The 19,904-nt window shown below is 35.8% G+C and overlaps 1 protein-coding gene across 1 annotated transcript in view; it reads left to right on the top strand.

Annotated features, from left to right (window-relative positions):
- Positions 1 to 19,904, top strand: part of Catsperb (cation channel sperm associated auxiliary subunit beta) — a 108,009-nt gene that overhangs the window by 67,049 nt on the left and 21,056 nt on the right. The window contains exons 15-17 of the mRNA XM_015488451.1: positions 3,250 to 3,404; positions 7,746 to 7,900; positions 12,925 to 13,115. Of these exons, the coding sequence (XP_015343937.1) occupies positions 3,250 to 3,404; positions 7,746 to 7,900; positions 12,925 to 13,115 (501 nt within the window). The remainder of the gene's footprint in view (positions 1 to 3,249; positions 3,405 to 7,745; positions 7,901 to 12,924; positions 13,116 to 19,904) is intronic.

The raw sequence follows: 19,904 nt of genomic DNA, 5'->3' as shown, positions 1-19,904 counted from the left end.
GCAAAAGCTGAGATTTTGTTTCTGATACTAAGCCCAAGCACCTGGGCAAAGCAGCACAAATCTTCACAGGGGGACGATATCATCTTTAACCTCCAAGGTTTTTTCAAAGATAGTGACTAGTAGAGACAGTAAAAAGCAACCACTATAAAGGAAATAGAGTACCATGAATAACACAGGACAGTAAAAATAGAAAAAACAGACCCCCCCGCCAAAAAAAATTAAAAAGACTATTCATATTACTAGACAGAGTTTTTTTTTAATGTAGTTACTATGTCTCACAAAATAAAAGGCAGTGCAAGAATATCCGCATAGGATAGAAAATGATAAAAAGTGGCTCTACTAACTTAAAAATATAAAATGCATCTTTTGGTAATGAAAAATACAATATCAAAGCCAAATCATAAATCAAAAATTTTAACAACTTTTAGAACATTGATGCAAAAATCCTGAAGAAACTATTAATTAAACTCAGCAATATATGAAAATATTACATAATGACCTTGTTGGATTTACATCAGGATTCAATAATGGTTTCACATTAGAAAATTAACCAGTGTGACACTGTTGCAGATTACAGGAGGAAAAAACTCTATGAATAAGTACAGAAAAATATTTGATGAAACTTAAAATTTGATCCAAATGATCAATTTTAATTATTTATGATTAAAACCCAAAATATGGAGCTTCTGTTGCAGCTCAGTGGTAGAGCACTTACCTAGCATGTGTGAAGTACTGGATTTGATCCTCAGCACCACATAAAAACTAATAAATAAAATAAAGGTATTGTGTCCATCTACAACTAAAAAAAATTAAAAGCAAAATATGTTAGCAGCCCGAGAATAGAAAGAAAATTACTTCTTCATTAAGAGTATCTGGGGGTGGGGAAAATATAGCATTTATATAGTCAGATTTCATAGAAACACATTAAAAACTTTTAGCTTATAATGAGGAACAAAATAGGGAAACATTCTACCACCACTTATGTCTATCATTGTTTTAGAGGTACAGATTAACCTAGAAAGTTGAGGACAATATGTAAAAAGTTTAAGATTGGAGTGGAAGAAACAAAGCTGTCCATGTGACAGATGATGCATTTGTGGTCATTGATAACCTGAAGTTAGTCTGGAAGAGGAAGCAGCCCAGAAAATCATAGAAGATAAGTTCAGAGGGGTCACCAGAATTCAGATCATGGTGGCCCTTGAAGGGCATTGTAAGGACTTTAGCTTTTCATCAGAGAGAGATTAAAGCCATTGGGAGTTTCCATTAGGAAAGCAGGTGTCGTGCCTTAGCATTTTTTAGGTCTTATTTTGGTTCCTTTTTTGAGAATAGTCTGAAGGGAGCTACAGGCAGAACATGGAAACCAGTTAGGAGGCACAAGAAAGATGATGTGGCTTATACAAGGTGATTGATGATGGTGACCATGGAAGGAAGTGGTTAGATTCTATATTCAGGTGGTCCTTGGTTTACGATGGTTCAAATTACATTTTTTCAACTTTACAGATTGCAAGAAAGTGGTACACTTTCAGTAGTATCCATTCTTTGGGATTTGAATTTTGATCTTTTTCTGGCCTAGCAATACTCAGTAGGAAGTACCCTCTTGCAATATTAGGCAAATTCCAGGAGCCACCTGCTGCCTCCAACTAGTGTGGGCAGCTGATCTAAGATTGCTGGACACCAAATAAAACACAGACACAATTTACCTTTACACAAGCTTCAGGACAGCTTCCCCAGCTCTCGGCCTCAGGCTCCCCAAAAGGGAGAGCTAGAGAAAGTCACAAGAGGCTGACAAGAGAGAGGGAATATGTTCAGAAGTGAGTTTTTATTGGGAGGACTCTTGTTCTTAGAAAGTTCTATCCAAAAAAGGTCAGAAGAGGCAGGACTATGAGGAAACAGGTGAGTGAAACTCAAACCTAGGGGCACGCCCTACAAAGAGAACCTCCTTACTATCCGAAGGTGGAGGGGGGCAAAACCGAGTCATGAGTCATGGTACTACCGTGCCAGACTACAGTGATCTTTCAGATCCCCATGGTGCATCAGGACTGGAAGGCCTGGTTACTCAATGTGGCTCCCACAGCCACCGCTTGGCACAGTCAGTCTTGAGGAAGCAACTAAAGCTCTACTGTGTGCTGTGTGGCTAAGCTAGGATGGTTGGAAGGTTAGATATATAAAATGCATTTTTTACTTACGGTATTTTCAATCTTATGAGGGGTTTCTCATGATATAAGCCCAGCACAAATTGAGGAGCAATTGTATATATGAGGCTAGAGTCAATAGATTTGCACGTAGATTAGATATATGTAGGGTCTGAAAGAAAGAGAAGAATTAAGAATGACACCAAGGTTTTTGGACTGATGGACAGTAATAATGCAGTTGCAGAAGGAAACCTGAGGATGGAGAAGGCTGAGGGTGAGGGAGGTTTGTGTGAGGATTAGGAATTCTGTTTGGAACAAGTTCAGTTTAAGATGCCCAACCAATATTGATCTGGAGCTGTTGGTAAGCACTTAGATATTATCAGCCTGGACTTCAGGGAAGAGAACTAGATGTAAGACATATTTAGGGATCATCCACATAAAGAAGGATTTAAAAAGTCCTAAAACTAGATGACATCTTCCTAGTCTAAGAAGAAATCTAGGAACTGAATCCTGGGGTGCTCCAGTGTTTAAGAGTCAGGAACATGAAAAGGAGCCAATAGGGCCTAAGTCAAGAATGGTGTGCAGAAGTCAGCCTTTCTCAGCTGTAAACTTTTATTCTAGTTCCATCCAGGAAAAGGACTCTGTCTTCATCCAGACCAGTGTCTCTTTGGCTAAGTGAATGCTGCTTACAACCAGATTTCTGCCATGGTGCCTAAAGAAAAGCATGAGACACTTAATTCAGGTCTACATGATGACCCATGGTCATTATGGAATTGGCCTTCCCATCCTAAGGGTTGTTTTCTCACCACGTCTATCTGTTGGGGAATCTGATTTGCTGGTTTCAGGAACAGAAAACACTACAGGGGGAACTAAACTCCTTTCCTTTAGATTCCTTAATTAAACATCCCCTTATCAGTGAAGAGGTTCTTAGTGACATGGAGCTTAGAAAAAGACTTTCTGGGACTTAACCAGACTAACATGTGTATTACAAACTCAGGCACTCAGAGCCCTACTATTCTCCTTAATTTAAGTGAAGATATTTTCACTAGGTATGATATTAATTTTTTTCTAGTTGTAACATATCAATATCAAGAGACTTCTGTTTATTTCCTAATAGGATTAGGAATATATAGTGAAATTGGAACTATTAAAAATAAAGTCTTCGCATTATACTATGATCACTTGGGATTCATACATAAACTGACTCCAGATCACTCTGAAGATGGTGGGGTATTTGAAGGCTTTGGAAATTCAAGAAGTATTTTTGGACAGGTCAGTTATATAATGTGTTGAAATGGTTTGTCTTGTTTTAAGAATAGATTCCACATTCATTACACAGAAAACTGGGAAAATGGGGACATATTTTCCTTGGGACAAACTCTTATTAATGTACTTTTCTCTATTTAACTAAAGGAAAAATGTCCATATCCGCATAGAACATTTCCAGACCCTCTCCAAGTCCCACACAGGGCTTTAATAGCTTCAGCTCCACCCAGGATACCTGCATGCAATTGTCTTCACAGCAGAAAACACCAGATCTTTTAAACCTGATCTGTTACTCTCAAACCAGGCCCATGTGGGGTTGATTCTCTACCTCTCAAGGTTAGCCTCGAAGAAACGAATTCTAGCTCATCTTTCCTCTTCCATATTAATCCCTTTTCCTCTAGCTTCTTATTTTCCTAATGCCAACGAAGAAAGGCCCTCTCATCCTCTTCACAGATTGCACAACATAAAGATTTTCAAAATAACTCTAATGTGTAATATGCTACCTGTGAAAGTATATAGTCCTAAGAATTCATCATTGGGCATACTGTTATGAAAATGAACTTTTAGCCTATTTCTCACTCTCTCCTTTTCTCATTGTCTGAATTTTAAAATTCAGACACTCATCAGTATGTCAGCAAATTTTTGGATTTTTGACTGGGTTTAATAAAACCTGCCCTTTGGCTTAAAGGACAATAGTAACAAAGGACAATTTGTTGTAAAAGATTATTCCAATTACCAGGCTAAGACTAAAGTTAAAAGGATAGTGTTTTAACATCCCCTGTCTAATATATATATTAAAGTGAGGGAGGGAGCTTCTTGGTGAGATGAGATGCCACTACATGACTTCATGTTTGTTTACCTGAATTGGGGAATGAATTCTACATTTTTACAAAGTGAACAATGTGGCAAGAGAGTAGAACTAACCAAAAGAGCAGTTTCCTCAATGTTTTACTGATTTCACAATTTTTCATTTTATATATAAAAGTTTAAATTATTAAAATGAAAAGCCTATAAGGATTTTTATATTCAGAACAAGTTTGAGGAACTTATATTTAACAGCAACACCCCTGTCTCTGCACAAATTATGCATGTGTACTCTGGAAAAAAAATATTTGTAGTTGTAAATATTACATTTCCCATTTTATTTTTTCATATTTTTATTGGTGCATTATAATTCCACATAATGGTGGGATTAGTTGTTACATATTTGCACAGAAACTCCTCTGAATCTTGTTCCAGACTTTGCTAGATCTGCAAAGGGCCTGGGTTCTCCAATTAGAGTAAGGGTGCACAATCTCCTACACCACTGTGGTAACTTCTCCAGTCTTCCTTTTCTTATTAGAATTTCCTAGTTATACATTCATCAGTTCCTGATTCCCCCTTTTCCCTCCTCTTTTCTGTCCCCCTCTCCCCTGTTCGGCTTCCTCAACTTCACTAGACTTCCTTTCACTTGTCTATTTATTTATATTTGATTGGTTCTTTTTACTTATACATAAAGGTGAAATTCCCTGTAGTATATTTGTATATGCCCATAACACGATTTTTAAAGAATTTATTATGTATTGCCTCCCCTTTCCCATCCCTCCATGCTACCTCTTGATATCCTTCTTCTACATTACTGATACTCCCTTTATCTTTATTATATCCTATCCTTCCCTCCCCCTTTCCTTTATTTTACTCTAGCTTCCACATATGATAGAAGAAAACATGGAAATATAAGCTAACGGCATTAAGAACATCTTCAATGAGAATAGTTCAGAAAACTTCTCCCATATTAGAAATGAGACAGACCAGAGACTTGTAGGACCTCAAATAAACATATTCAAATGAGACACTCTCCAAGACATATCATAATCAAAATGCCTAACATAGAAAATAAGGAAAGAATACTAAAAACTACAAGAGAAAAACATCAGCTCACATTTAGAGGCAAATCAATAAGATGCACTTCTGATGTCTCAATCCAGACCCTAAAATAAAGGATCTGGAATGAGATATTATAAGCTCTAAAAGAAAACAACTCCCACCCAAGGTTACTGTACCTAACAGAGATCAGTTTCAAATTCAAGGGGAAAATAAAAACTTTCCATGATAAGAATAAACTAAAAGAATTCATGAACATCCAAGTCAGGACTACAAAGGATACTCAAAGATGAACCGCACACAGAGGAACAAAAAAAGAAATCCCAAAGCTCCCCAACAGAGGAAGATCAATAGAGGAGTAATCCACTAAATGAGACTCAAAACTGTATTAAATATAGCAAAAAAAAATCAAAATGGCAGAAAACCACAAACACCTATACACACTAACACTGAATGTTAGTGGTCTCAACCCCCTTTTAAAAGACACAGATTAGCAGAATGGATCAAAAAAGAACAAGATCCAACTATATGCTGTTTATAAGAGACTCATTTGATAGGCCAAGACACTCACAGGCTGAAGGTAAAAAGATGAAAAAAATATTCTACATATACATGCCCTGAAAACAAGCAGGAATAGCTATGCTCATATCTGACAAAGCAGATTTCAAGCAAAAATTAATCAGAAGAGACAAAGAAGGCCACTATATCCTGGTAAAGGGAACAATCCAACAAGAAGATATAATGATAGTAAACATTTATGCCCCAAATGTCAGCATATCCAATTACTTTTTTTTAAAATCCATAACATTAAATCCCAGATAGACCCAACATCATAATACTGGGTGATTTTAACATACCCTTATCACCAATAGACAGATCATCAAAACATAAAATCAATAAAAATATCTCCAATTTAAATAACACTATAAGTCAAATGAACCTAACAGACATCTACAAAATATTTCACCCTAAGACAGCTAAATTTATCTCCTTATCAGCAGCACATGGAACTTTTTCCAAAATAGACCATATTCTAGGTCACAGAGAAAAAAACAAAAAATACAAAAAAACAATAGCAAATACAAACAAATTGATACAATCTCATGCATCCTACAAGATCACAAGGGAATGAAACTAGAACTCAACAGCAAGGAAAACAATATAAACTACATGAACACATGGAGATAGAACAAGACTTCTTAAATGAAGAATGAATCAAAGAAGAAATGAAAGTAAAAATCAAGAAATTCTTAAAAACAAAAGAACAGAAATACAATATATCAAAGTCTCTTGGACAGTATGAAAGCAGTCCTAAGAGGAAAATTTGTAGCATTGAGTGCCTACATTAAAAACTAATCCCCCCATTTTAATTATGAAGAAAGTGAGGCACAGAGAGAACACATAAGTAACCCAAATTGCACAGCTGACTAGTTATTGGAATTAGGCTTCTATCCCAGGCAACTGGCTCCCTCCATGTCATGTAATCTGTGAAGAGGACAAGAGCTCCTTTCTATGTTAGCATTAGGAAAATAAGAGGGCAGGGTTATCATGGAAGAAAAAAGACGAGTGGGACAGTAGCCTGTCCTTTTAGCCACTCTATTTCCCATTCTCTTCCCTTCTCAGTGGGTCCTCAAAATTCAGAAACTGGGGATAAAGCATAACATAAAAAAGGTCTTGGATGCACTATCTGGGGGGTGTGCCCAAAACAATCTGCACTACCTACTACCCACTTCTTGTCTCCTAGCAACAAAATCAGCTCTAACATCTCCTTGGAGCCTGTCTCTTCTCACCCCTAAAAGTTCTCAAAGTAAAGAAAAATGTGTTGAAAGAAGAGCTAGAGGTCAGAAAAGTAGGATGAATGTGCCTTTGGTGACTGCCAGGAGAATCCGTGACTCAGAGGTAGTGAGCAAGACACATGCCATCAGTATACAGAGTCAGGAGTCATGCAGTCTCCAGCATGATGTTGGGGATGTAGCTCAGTGGTAAAACACTTGCCTAGAATGTGTGAGGCCCTGGGTTCAATCCTTAGCACCATAAAACAAAATAAAACTCTGCTATGGAGTCTCTGGCATGAGACTGGAAGCAGCAGCCTTCAAGGGAGGACTAACAAGGCACTTCACAGGCCATTTCCTAAATAAAACCCCAAAATTGAAAGTCTAAAATCTGCATCTCCTGACTCCTCACACACACAATAGAAAATAAGTAAGTCTCTGTGTTCCTCACCACCATGACCATTTACAAAGGGCACAGGAATCTTAAACTGAGTCTTAGTCATAGGAATTCCTTTTCCTCCTCAAAGAGGAAAATACATTTTCCCGTGCACATACATAGATATCTAAACAGATCACATTGAAATATTACTCCAATTGATAAGTAAAACAGTATTGTTTTGATGTAAACTAGAAACAAATCTGTTATTTGAATTTTGTCATCATTGAAGCATAAAATAATTAAAGTGCAATATTTTCTTTTCTCCAATTCCAGCCTCCTGATATGGGATTTAACACTGCACTAGCACCACAGTTTCTCTCCTTCAGTGAAGTGATCTTTTTTGCCTATGTACCTCTGGATGAACCTCCGGAAACTATACACACCAAGAAATTCAATAATATGCATTATGAAAAACTTATACAATCCAGGTAGTTAGTGGTTTTGCCTCACATTTAATTAGATGGTTATTAGATTCTAAGTTTTGAGGCTACTTTTTTGAGTAATTTTCTTGATCCAATAGAATTAAGTTTTTCTTTGATACCCTACAAGGTCAAATACATTTATACACTCCAAGTTATCTTGCATGATTCCCTGGTTTTAGAAACATAGTGCCATTTACATCAGCATATCAAGCTAATCTACAGAAATGTGTGTTCCTTGAGTATCAGAAATGCCATCTTTCATAAAATATTGTATGATAGTTTATACAGAATTCTCAGGAATAATTCTAAGCTTTTGGCAAGAGCCAATGACTCTTTTTTTTTCTTGCTTTAAGTTTGTTTTTACTGATGACAGAATTTTTATCTGCAAAATAAAAAATGTTAACAAATAATAAAATAAATCTGTTACTGTGTACCATATGATAAATGAAAGATCAACAATTGCCTCAAAACCATTTCAAGAATTTTCTCTCTGAGCCTGACAGCAGGACTATTAAACCTGTTTTCCAGAAATATTCCATCATCAAACCTATTATTTTCCCTATTTTCCACTGACCTTCATGTCAGGTGTTCTTTTTTCCCAACAGTATACTTAATTACTTTAAATATAAATGAACTAGGTATTGTGATTAAAAGGTATAAATGTTCAACATGTGTTAAAAGCAAACAATAACTGTATGCTCTCCACATTAAATATCAATACACCAATAGTTTAAAAGCAAAATGTGTGAAAAGTAAGCAGGAGAAATTTGAATTAGAGCTATAAATATTAAATAAATTTCAAGAAAAAGTATTTTCAGAGATAAAGGGGAACATTTCATACACATAATAGGGTAACTTCTGCAAGAAATTATAGCAATTCTAAATGTGTATGTACCTAATAAAAACTTTCAAAATACATGAAGTAAAAATTAGTAAAACTAGGAAGACCAATCCACAATCATATTTGAAGATTTTTTAATATAATGTTTTAGTTGTTGATGGACCTTTATTTTATTTATTTTATTTTTATATGCAGTGCTAAGAATCAAACCCAATGCCTCACACATGCTAGGCAAGTGCTGTACCACTGAGCCACAACCCCAGCCCATCGTATTTGGAAATTTTAAACTTCCTCACATTGCTGGAAGGATTAATGATATAGAAGGCTTAACAACATTATTAACCAGGTTGGTCTACTTGTTTTTTATAGAGAACTATACACAAAAGTGACAAGTAGAAAATTGATAAGAATAGACTATATTTGTCATTTAATAAGCTTTGAGGAATCCTAAAAATTTAAAATCATGTAGAGTGTGTTTCCTGCATGATTTATTACATTAGAAATCAATCTCCTTAAGATATATAAAACCCACACCCACATCTTAACTATTTCAAAATTAAACAGCACACTTATAAATATCTCATAGATCAAAGAAGAAAGCACAAGAAAAGTAAGTAAAAAGTCCTTTGAATAAGTGATAATAAATGCTTAAAATATCAAAATCTCTGGAATGAACCAGTACTAAGAAAGAAGCTAGATTAACAATCAAATTATTTTCAAATTCAGTAGTAGAAAGGAAAAAATAAGAGTAGGAACAGAATTATATTAAATAGAAAAAGAAATAATGCAATTAAAAGCTGATAAAAATCTAACAAGTCTTATCAAGAAAAAGCAAGAACACAAAAATTAGTATCAATGGAAAGGGAGCTATCAAAACAACCCTACAGATACTAAAAATATATTAAGATAATATTACAATCATATGCCAACATATGCAATAGCTTACATAACATGGTCTATTTTAGAGATGGATCTGGGTGTTGCTGAAAAGAAAGTGTATTTAGTATATGTCTGCTAAGTCTAAATTATCAATTGTATTTTTTAATTCTATAGATTCTTTAGTTTTTGTTTGGAATATCTATTCAATCATGAGAGAGGTATGTTAAAGTCACCCAGTATTATTTTGTTGTCATCTATTTGATTCTTGAAATTGAGAAAGGTTTGTTTGATATATGTAGATGCTTGGGCATTGTTTGGGCATAAATATTTATGATTGTGAAGTCTTGTTGACATATGGTTCCCTTAAGCAGTATGAAATGTCCTTCTTTGTGCCTTCTGATTAACTTTGGTTTGAAGGACACTCTATCTGATATGAGGATAGAAACTCCTTTTTATTTTCAAGTTGCATGTGAATGATATATTTTTTCCCATCCTTTTACCTGCAGTCTGTGGATGTCTTTGCCTATGAGGTGAGTCTTTTGGAGACAGCATATTGTTAGGTCTTGTTTTTTAATCTAATCTAATCTTTTTTAATCTAGTCTATGTCTTTTGATTTATGAGTTTAGGCCATTTACGTTCAATATTATTATTGAGAAATTATTTTTTATTCCCTGTCATTCTGATTTATTTCTGGCTTTTTCTTTGAATCAGTTTTTCCTTTGATTGACTGTTATTCTAGTATAGTCCCTCCCTTTGCTGGTTTTCACTTTTCTTTTTCATTTCTTCTTCATGAAGTAATTTATTGAGAATGTTTTGTAGTGCAGGCTTTCTAGTTGTGAATTCTTTTAACTTTTGTTTTCATGGAAGGTTTTTATTTCATCTGGTGTCAATGCTGAAGCTTAATTTTGCTGGGTATAGTATTCTTGGTTGGCATCCATTTTCTTTCAGAGCTTTGTGTATATTATTCCAGACCTCCTAGCTTTTAGGGTCTGAATTGAGAAATCAACTGAAATCAGATTGGTTTCCCTCTAAATGTTACCTGTTTCTGATATCTCACCTTTTAGAGGGAGAAAAATAATAACAACAACCAATGCAAACAATATACAGCATTAAACCAAATATTTTCTGCTATGACATCTACAATGCTAATTGTCACAATAAACAGAAATTATATGATCAGTTATTGCCCACAGTAAAAACAGTAAATTTACAAAAGGCTTTACAATTTCAAATGGTAGACTGGGAAAGAACAGAAGTGATATAGGATATAATGATTATGAGGGAGGAGGAGAGAGGGATAGAAGTAAAAAGATAAAAGAAGAGTGAAAGGGGAAACAATAGAGATTGGCTGTTAGTGGAAGAAAAGAGAAACAACCAAGGGAAACAGATAAGTGAGAGGAAAATATGTATGTAAAATAAAATTTTTTTAAAAATAAATAAAAGAATGCAAAACAAAACAGAAATATTAATCAAATATCCTAGTCCTCAAAATACTGATCCATGAAAAATAACTTGCTTCAGGGGCTGGGGTTATGGCTCAGCGGTAGAACACCCACCTCGAAAGTGCGAGGCCCTGGATTCGATCCTCAGCACCACATAAAAATAAATAAATAAAGTAAAGATATTGTGTCCAACTACAACTACAAAAAAAAAAAAGAAAGAAAGAAAAAGAAAAAAAATAAATAACTTGCTTCAAAACTGCTAGAAATGGGAAAAAACAAATATGAATATGTATAAATGTCCATGAACCATTAAGGTCACAAATAAACAGAGAAAAGAAAACAAAAACAAAAAAGATCTCGACGAAAAGTTAAAGAATTATGTCTGTTGGAGTTCAAAAAATTCTCAGCTTCAGTGTTACACGGGGTCACTGGAGTGAGAGAGGTAATCCCATAGGCAGAATTCCTGCAGGCAGGGTTTAGGCTTGAGTGGACTCCTTTCTTTAATGAATTCCAACTGGTCTGGAGACTTTAAATCAGTACACCTCCGGAACCCAGCAATTGACAGTCCACACTCGAAGACTGTACCCCAGGAATTTCCCCTGGGTTCCATGTGTGTGGTTGAGAAGCCAATTCTTAATCCACTACATCACTTGTGCACCCCATATCTCCTGGTCTCAGGTTCAATCTCCAAATTCAATCTCTCCCACCTCCACCCTTCTGAATTCCCAGGCAGGTGCATTTCTCCCAGCTGGTCTTCACGCAGCTGGGTTGGAGAGAGAGGGGGAGATCCAGGTGAGTTTTCACAAGAGCCAATGACTTTTAAAGTTACATTTAGGCCTAAAATCTCTTTTAAGAATAGTTGAATTCTATAACCTCAAATCTACAAACAAACAAACAAAAAGAGGCTCAATGTTGTATTGCCAGAAATTCACTGTTATGGTCTGAATGTGTGCATCTCTACAAAATTTCTAGGTTGAATCCTGACCCCTGAAGTTATGCATTAGGAAGCCTTTGGGAAGTGATTAGGTTGTGAGAGCCCTGCCCTTATAAATGGGATTAGTGTCCCTATTAAAAGAGGCCCCAGAGAGCTAGCAATAAGGACACACAAGGCACCACATATGAACCAAAAAGGGACCCCTCACCTGATCCTGAATCTGCTACTGCCTTGATCGTGGCTTTCCCATCCTCCAGAACTGTGAGAAATATATTTCTGTGATCTATATGCTACCCAGTTTCTGATATTTTGATATAGTAGTCTGAATGGACTAAAACACTCATTCTGTCTGTCCTAAAGAGGTAGGCCCTGTTCTTCTACTAGGTTAAAATCTGCATGTTGTATATATCATAGTTGCTGACAATATGCACCCTGAAGCAGCTTGCGTACGTACTTAGAGATGGAGGTGAAAATGGAAATCAGACATAACATAACAAATGCTGATAATATTTTTTCCATGAGGACTATAGAATTTTCTGTCTCACAGACAAACATTAGTCATCTCTAGAATTATTTTTAATTTTAGAGGCCACATCCTGTACCTAAGAAGCACACAAGTATGTGATTGCCTAGCATGCACACTCCCACTGAGCTACATCCCCAGCCTTTTTAATTTTGTTTGGAGACAAGGTCTCACTGAATTTCCCAGGGTGGTCTCAAACTTGCAATTCTCCTGCCTTCCAACTATCAGGAATTACAGGCATGTACCACAATGCCAGGATGACAACTAATGAGTTTGAACAAAAGTTAATCAAATGTTTATTCATTAGCCAAGGGTAGTATATATTATTTGTAAACTAAATAAAATAAATTATGCTTGCTTAAGCCACGATGATGTCTAAATTACTTAATGAGCTTTTATTTTCTTTTTTAGTAAAAGTGGAAAAGCTCACATAAGAAAGATATTGCAACATAAAACTCCCAAAGGATTTTTGTCCTCGGTTATTGCAGAAACAATAAATGCTTTTGGATTAGAAGATGAAAATGAGAGCCCTTGTTTGTCTAGTTCTCTTCTCATTGATAAAACTTCAAATTTCACCTATAAACTTACTCTTACATTACAAAGTAAGTATAAAAAATATAATACATCTCTAATAGTTAGACAAAAAATATGAAAAAGAAATCTTTTAAGAAGATTGTTCATGGTCATAGAGCAATACAATTCAAATTTTAGTCCGACTGACAACCTAACAAAGTTTACATACACTTAGGTTCCTAAAGTATTTATTTGTTCCTAATATGGTAAACCTACATAAAACTTCCTTAACATTTCATCAATAGTAGTGCCTGTTATTTATTCATATGAGGTTATTTTTCCTTAAACAGTGCTTAGAAGAAGTGAGAGAAAATAGGAATTAAATGTCAATTAAAAATGGGGAAAAATTAAGAAAATAAGTTTATGTAATTTTTTCCTATATAATAAATAATTTTAATCATTCTTTAAAAGAATATTTCTATTTCAAAGGATTATCTGATACAAACACAGTAAAAGTTGGTATAGTTTATTAATGAGGATTTGGATTTTACTCTAAACAAATGCAAAATCATTGGTGACTTCAGTTAAGCTGTTTGTTGGGGTGGCATAGACAAAAGTCTGATTGGAATGGGTTCAAGAAATTATAGAAAGGAACAGAACTGAAGCCAGTGTGTAAAGATGACTGTTTCAGGGAGCTGCCCTTAAAAGGGGAAGAGAGAAGTGATGTGACCTTTTATAGGAATATTAGAAAGAATTTGGGGTTTGTTTTAAATGGGAAAAAGAGTGTGTGCATAATAGAGGTAATTATAAGGCTCTCTTAGAACTCTTTTTACTTTTCCAAAGTGAGGTGCATCTTGCTGCTGTGTTTCTTGACCCAGGGTGGGGTTGGTATGAGGGAGTGGTGAGCCTTTCTCAGAAAGGCCCTTGGGTGGAAAGTGAAATTTTTCTTAAAATGGCCATCCAGATGCTAAGCAAGGACCTTACAGTAGGCTATGTTAGCTTGTAAAGAATTACTTTCAACAGCTTGCTGCTAGCAACTCAAAATGCACTAAAATTTGCAAAATTAAGTTTGCATTCTGGAAACTTAATTTCAAGTATTACATATGCAGATAATAGAGAAACAGTCACACAGCCAACTGAAATACTGTAAAGGAAACATCGCTTAATGATGTGAGAAATAGTCCAGTGGTCCATGTTCAAAATACAGCATTTAGCTTTAAATGTAAAATCACTTGGGTATAAGAAAGGAAGCTAGAGGGAGAGCAAAATGAAAAGTTGCAAGCAGTTAACACCAGAGTGTAAAGATTCACGGTCCCTTGACACACAGGCATGTGAGAAGGAAGGGACCTTCCCACTCACCAACAGAGATAAACTGTGTTCATGGTAAAAGGCACTCAATCCAAGGGAGCTTTCTCAGCCACAAGAGAACAAAGGAAGGTGGGGACAACTAAAGGTATATTTCTTTAAATCAACCAACAGTAGACAGTGAAACCTAGGCAGACTTGGGAAGACTGTGTACTCCACATTTCTCAGCCAATGAGGAACTGGAAGAGGGACCTCGCATTCTAGGGGATAAAATACGGGTTGTATCCAATCTATGTGTCCCTGACTACCAGGCACCCAATCTTGCAAGACCATCATTAAAGTAAAGCCTCACTCTTTGCCATACCTCATGTCGCTTAGTCCATTCTTTGAGCTTGGATAGGAGAGTGTGTTTCTCACAGCAATAATCCAAAGACCTAGAAGAAGCCGGCCCACAACACACCCCAGTTGAAATGATTCCCGAAGACCACATTGTAAGCACATGGCCCACAAATGAAGGAGACAGGAGAGGGGAAGCAGACCTCAGATCAGCAAGCTTTCCTTTATTCTGCAGTGAAGTCTATTGATCAGACACAGGAGGGCTCTGCCCTTGAAACCTGATCCCTGTCTTTGATGTACCCCCTTCAATAAGCTACCAGAGACATTTTGTCTTTTGTCTAGTTCCAGAATCCATGTGGACTAGATCCATCAGGGGCTTCGCATTCTGTAAATATATTTCTGAGTATTTGTGCTTTGTTACTTACTAATTATCTGAGATTGTAGGTTTTAGGGTGGTTTGGATTATTCTGGACAGAAAGAAAGACCCCTTAATGAGACGCCAGCCATCATACTCCCCCCACCCCGTGTGTGCATCCCTGTTAATATATTTCGGGCTTTACATTGTTAAATGAAAATAGTATATTCTGAATGTAATATTGTTTCATTTTGTAGTTACAAATCCTGTAAGGAATGGCATTTTATTCACTTTTTATTTAATAGACTTTAATTTTCAGAGAAATTTTTAAGTTTACAGAAAAAAAATTGAGTAGGCAGTACAGGATTTGAAAAAATAATTAATTTTCATGGAGTATATTATTACCCTTCTCTCCAACTCAGTTATTCTAGTAATTGTGTAGTATATTTGCTACAATTCATAAGCCAGTATATTACATTGGATAATGAGAATCAGTGAAGCCATACTTTACCCATCACTAAAGTCCTCAGTTGGCATTAGTTTGCTCTTTTGTGTAGTATATAGTATGGGTTTTGACAAATGCCTGTATCCTGTATCCACCATGACAGCATCAACAGAAGAATTTCACTGTCCTAAAATCCTCTGTGCTTCATCTATTCATCACTCCTCCCCTTCACCTATTCCTTCCTTCCCTCTAAATCCTTGGAAAATCTTTATATTTTTGCCATCTCTATAGTTTTGCCTTTTCCATAATGTTGTTTACTTGGAATCATATTGTAGATAGCCATTCCAGATTCAGCTTGTTTCATGAGTAATGTTTGACTGTATGGATATACTACAGCTTGCCCATTCCATTTTAGAAAGGCACATCTTGCTTCTAGTTTAAGGCAGTTCTGATTAAGTCTACCAGAAATGTTCTTGTGAAGAGTTTTGTGTGGACATTGACCAAGTCATCTGGAGAAATGACCAGCAGTGTGAATGCTGACTCTTATGGCTTACCTTTGTAGGAACATTCCAAACTGTCTTCCAAAATGACTCTTCTTTTTTCCATTCAAGCCAAGAATGAATGAGAGATCTTACTGCTTCTCATTTTCACCATTATTTGGTGGTATCTGTGTTTGGGTTTTAGTTGCTTTGCTAGGTTTATGGTGGCACCTCAATGTTGTTTTACTTTGTAAGTCCCTAAAGGCATAGCATACCAAGTATCTCGTCATGTGCCTATGATGTGCTATCAGTGTAACTCAGGTGAGATGTTGTTCCAGATATTTTTCCCATTTTTAAATTGGTTGTTTGTTTTCTTAAGAGTTTTAAGATTTCTTTGTATAATTTAGATACCAGTCTATTATTAAATATGTGTTTCCAATATTTTGTCCCAGTCTGTGCCTTGTCTTTGCATTCAATTCCTTATCTTTGCATTTAATAAAAGAGACAATTCAAATAAAGTTCAATTTATCAATTTCCTCATTCATAGACACTGCTTTTGGTTTTGTATCTAAAACCTTATTGCCAAACCCAGATTCATCTAGACTTTCTCCTATATTATCTTTAAGTACTAGGGGCTGGGGTTGTGGTTCAGTGATAAAGCACTTGCTTCACATGTGTGAGGCACTGGGTTCAATTCTCAGCACTGCATATAAATAAATGAATAAAATAAAGGTCTATCAACAACTAAAAAATTTTTTTAAAAACTAATTTCTAAATTTTGCATTTTACATTTAGGTTTATGATTCATTTTGAATTAATTTTGTGAAAGTTCTGTGTCTAGTTCATTATTTGCATATGGATGTCCAAATGTTCCAGCAACATTTGCTGAGAAAACATACTTTCTCTTATGAGTTTCCTTTGCTCCTTTGTGAGCAATCAGTTGACTATATTTGTAAGAGTTTATTTCTAAATTTCTTGGTTTTGTTTCATTAATTTGTCTATTTTCCCCAAATATCACACTATGGGGATTACTGTAGCTTTATAGTAAGTATTTTTTTGGCAGGGAGGGGGCATAAGGGATTGAATTCAGGGACACTTGACCACTGAGCCACATCCGCAGCCCTATTTTGTATTTTGTTTAGAGACAGGGTCCCACTGAGTTGCTTAGGGCCTCGCTAAATTGCTGAGGCTGGCTTTGAACTTGTGATCCTCTTGCCTCAGCCTCCTGAGTCCCTGGGGTTACAGGTGTGCTCCACCACCACACCTGGCTATAGTAAGTCTTAAGGTCAGTATGTCATTCCTGTACATTTATTCTTCAGTATTGTGTTTAGCATTCTCCATCTTTTGAATTTCCAAATAACCTTTAAGATCAAATTTTTTGGATATCAATGAAATAACTTATTAGGATTTTCAACTGGGCTAGGCGGCACCCACCTGTAATTCTAGCAGCTTGAGAGGCTGAGGAAGGAGGATCACCAGTTCATAGCCAGCCTCAGCAATGGCCAGGTGCTAAGCAACTCAGTGAGACCCTGTCTCTAAATAAAATACAAAATAGGCCTGGGGATGTGGTTCAGTGGCAGAGTGCCCCTGAGTTCAATCCCCAGTACCTACTCCCCCAAAAAAGGATTTTCGTTTGGATGGAATTTATAGTTGAAACGACATTTTAACAATATTGGGACTTCTTACTCCCTGAAGATGTCATGTCTCACATTTACTTGCATCTTCTTTGTTTTTTTTCCTTTATTTTTAAAATTTTTAATTAGTTATACATGACAATAAAATGCACTATGATACATCAGACATAAATGGAGTATAATTTCTCATTTTTCTGGTTGTACATAAAGTAGAATCCCACCAGTCATATATAGTCATATATGTAATAGGGTAATAATGTCTGATGCATACTACTATTCTTCCTACTCCCATACCCCCCTCCCCTCCTTTCATGCCCCTCTACCTAATCTAAAGTAACTCTATTCTTCCTTAGCTCCTTCCCCTGCCCTTATTGTGAATTACCATCCACATATCAGAGAAAACATTTGGACTTTGATTTTGGGGGGATTGGCTTACTTCATTTAACATGATATTCTCCAGCTCCATCCATTTACCAGCAAATGAGATAATATCGTTCTTTTTTAAGGCTGACTAATATTCCATTGTGTACGTATACCATGGTTTCTTTATCCATCTGTTGAAGGGCACCTAGGTTGGTTCCATAGTTTAGCTATTCTGAGTTGCTATAAATATCTATGTGGCTACATCACTGCCGTATGCTGATTTTTAAGTTCCTTGGATATAAACCAAGGAGTGGGGTAGCTGGGTCAAATGGTGGTTTCATTCCAAGCTTCTGAGGACTCTCCATACTGCTTTCCATAGTGGCTGCACCAACTTGCAGTCCCACCAGCAATGTGTAAGCATACCTTTTTCCCCACATTCTTGCCAACATTTGCTATTGCTTATATTCTTGATAATTGTCGTTGTGACTGGTATGAAATGAAATCTTAGTTTTGATTTGCATTACTCGAATTGCTAGAGATGTTGGACATTTTTTATATATTTGTTGATTGTATTCCTTCTTCTGTGAAGTGTCTGTTCAGTTGCTTAGCCCTTTTATTCATTGAGTTATTTGTTGTTGTTGTTTTGGTGTTTTTTTTTTTTTTTTTTTTAGTTCTTTATATATCCTGAAGATTAATCCTTTATCTAAGGTGCATGTGGTAAATCTTGTCTCCCATTCTGTAGGCTCTCTCTTCATGTTATTGATTATTTCCTTTGCTGAGAAGAAAGCTTTTTAGTTTGAGTCCATCACATTTATTGATTTTTTCTTAATATTTATTTTTTAGTTGGACACAGTATCTTTATTTTATTTATTTATTTATTTTCATGTGTTGCTGAGGATCGAACCCAGGGCCTCACACGTACTAAGCGAGTGCTCTACCGCCGAGCCACAACCCGAGCCCCCATTTATTGATTCTTGCTTTTACTTCTTGCACTTTAGGAGTCTTATTAAGGAAGTCTGATCCTAGGCTGACATGGTAAATGACATTCTTCATAGAACTAGAAAAGGCAATCATGAAATTCATTTGGAAAAATAAGAGACCCAGAATAGCCAAGGCAATCCTTAGCAAAATGACTGAAGCAGGAGGCATCACAATACCAGACCCTAAACTATACTACAGAGCCATACTAACAAAAATGGCATGATATTGGTACCAAACAGACATGAAGACCAATGGTACAAAATAGAAGACACAGAGACAAACCCACATAAATAGAGCTATCTCATACCAGACAAAGATGCCAAAAACATTCACTGGAGAAAAGATAGACTATCCAACAAAGGGTGCTGAGAAAATTGGAAATACACATGTAACAAAATGAAATTAAATCTCTCTCACCCTGTACAAAAATCAACTCAAAGTGAATCAAAGACTTAGGGCACTAGAACAGAGACTCTGTGCCTAACAGAAAAAAAAGTAGGCCCAAATCTCCTTTGCTTTTTGCACTAGAAATTTGTAGTTTTCATCATTTAGATTTTTGTCAGCTTGATACATTTTTTCTTTCTTTTTTTTTTTTTTTTGATGCTACATAAATTTTAAATCCAATTGTTCCTTGCAGGTATATAGGGAAAATATTAACTTGTATATTAAGCTCATACTCCTCAAAGTTGCTACAATCTCATAAATTCCAGGAGATTTTTATTGGTTCTTTAAGATTTTCTGCATAGACAATCATATAATCTGTAAATAAAGTATATTTTATTGCTGGGGATATAATTCAGTGGTAGAGTACCTACTTACATTTTAGAACTGAGACAGAAGAATTGCTGGATTTCAAGCCTGAGCAACAGAGCAAGAAACTATCATAAAGAATGAGAGAGAAGAAGAAGAAATCAACTTTATTTGGTTCTACATATTATTTTTTCCTGCTGTGAGTTTATAGAATTGTTTCATAAGTGTGG

This window comes from Marmota marmota, unplaced genomic scaffold (assembly GCF_001458135.2).
Source record: "Marmota marmota marmota unplaced genomic scaffold, marMar, whole genome shotgun sequence".
In the NCBI taxonomy this organism is placed as follows: Eukaryota; Metazoa; Chordata; class Mammalia; order Rodentia; family Sciuridae; genus Marmota; species Marmota marmota.
Note: the sequence above shows the minus strand (reverse complement) of the source record. Positions and strands in the feature narration are given on the sequence as shown.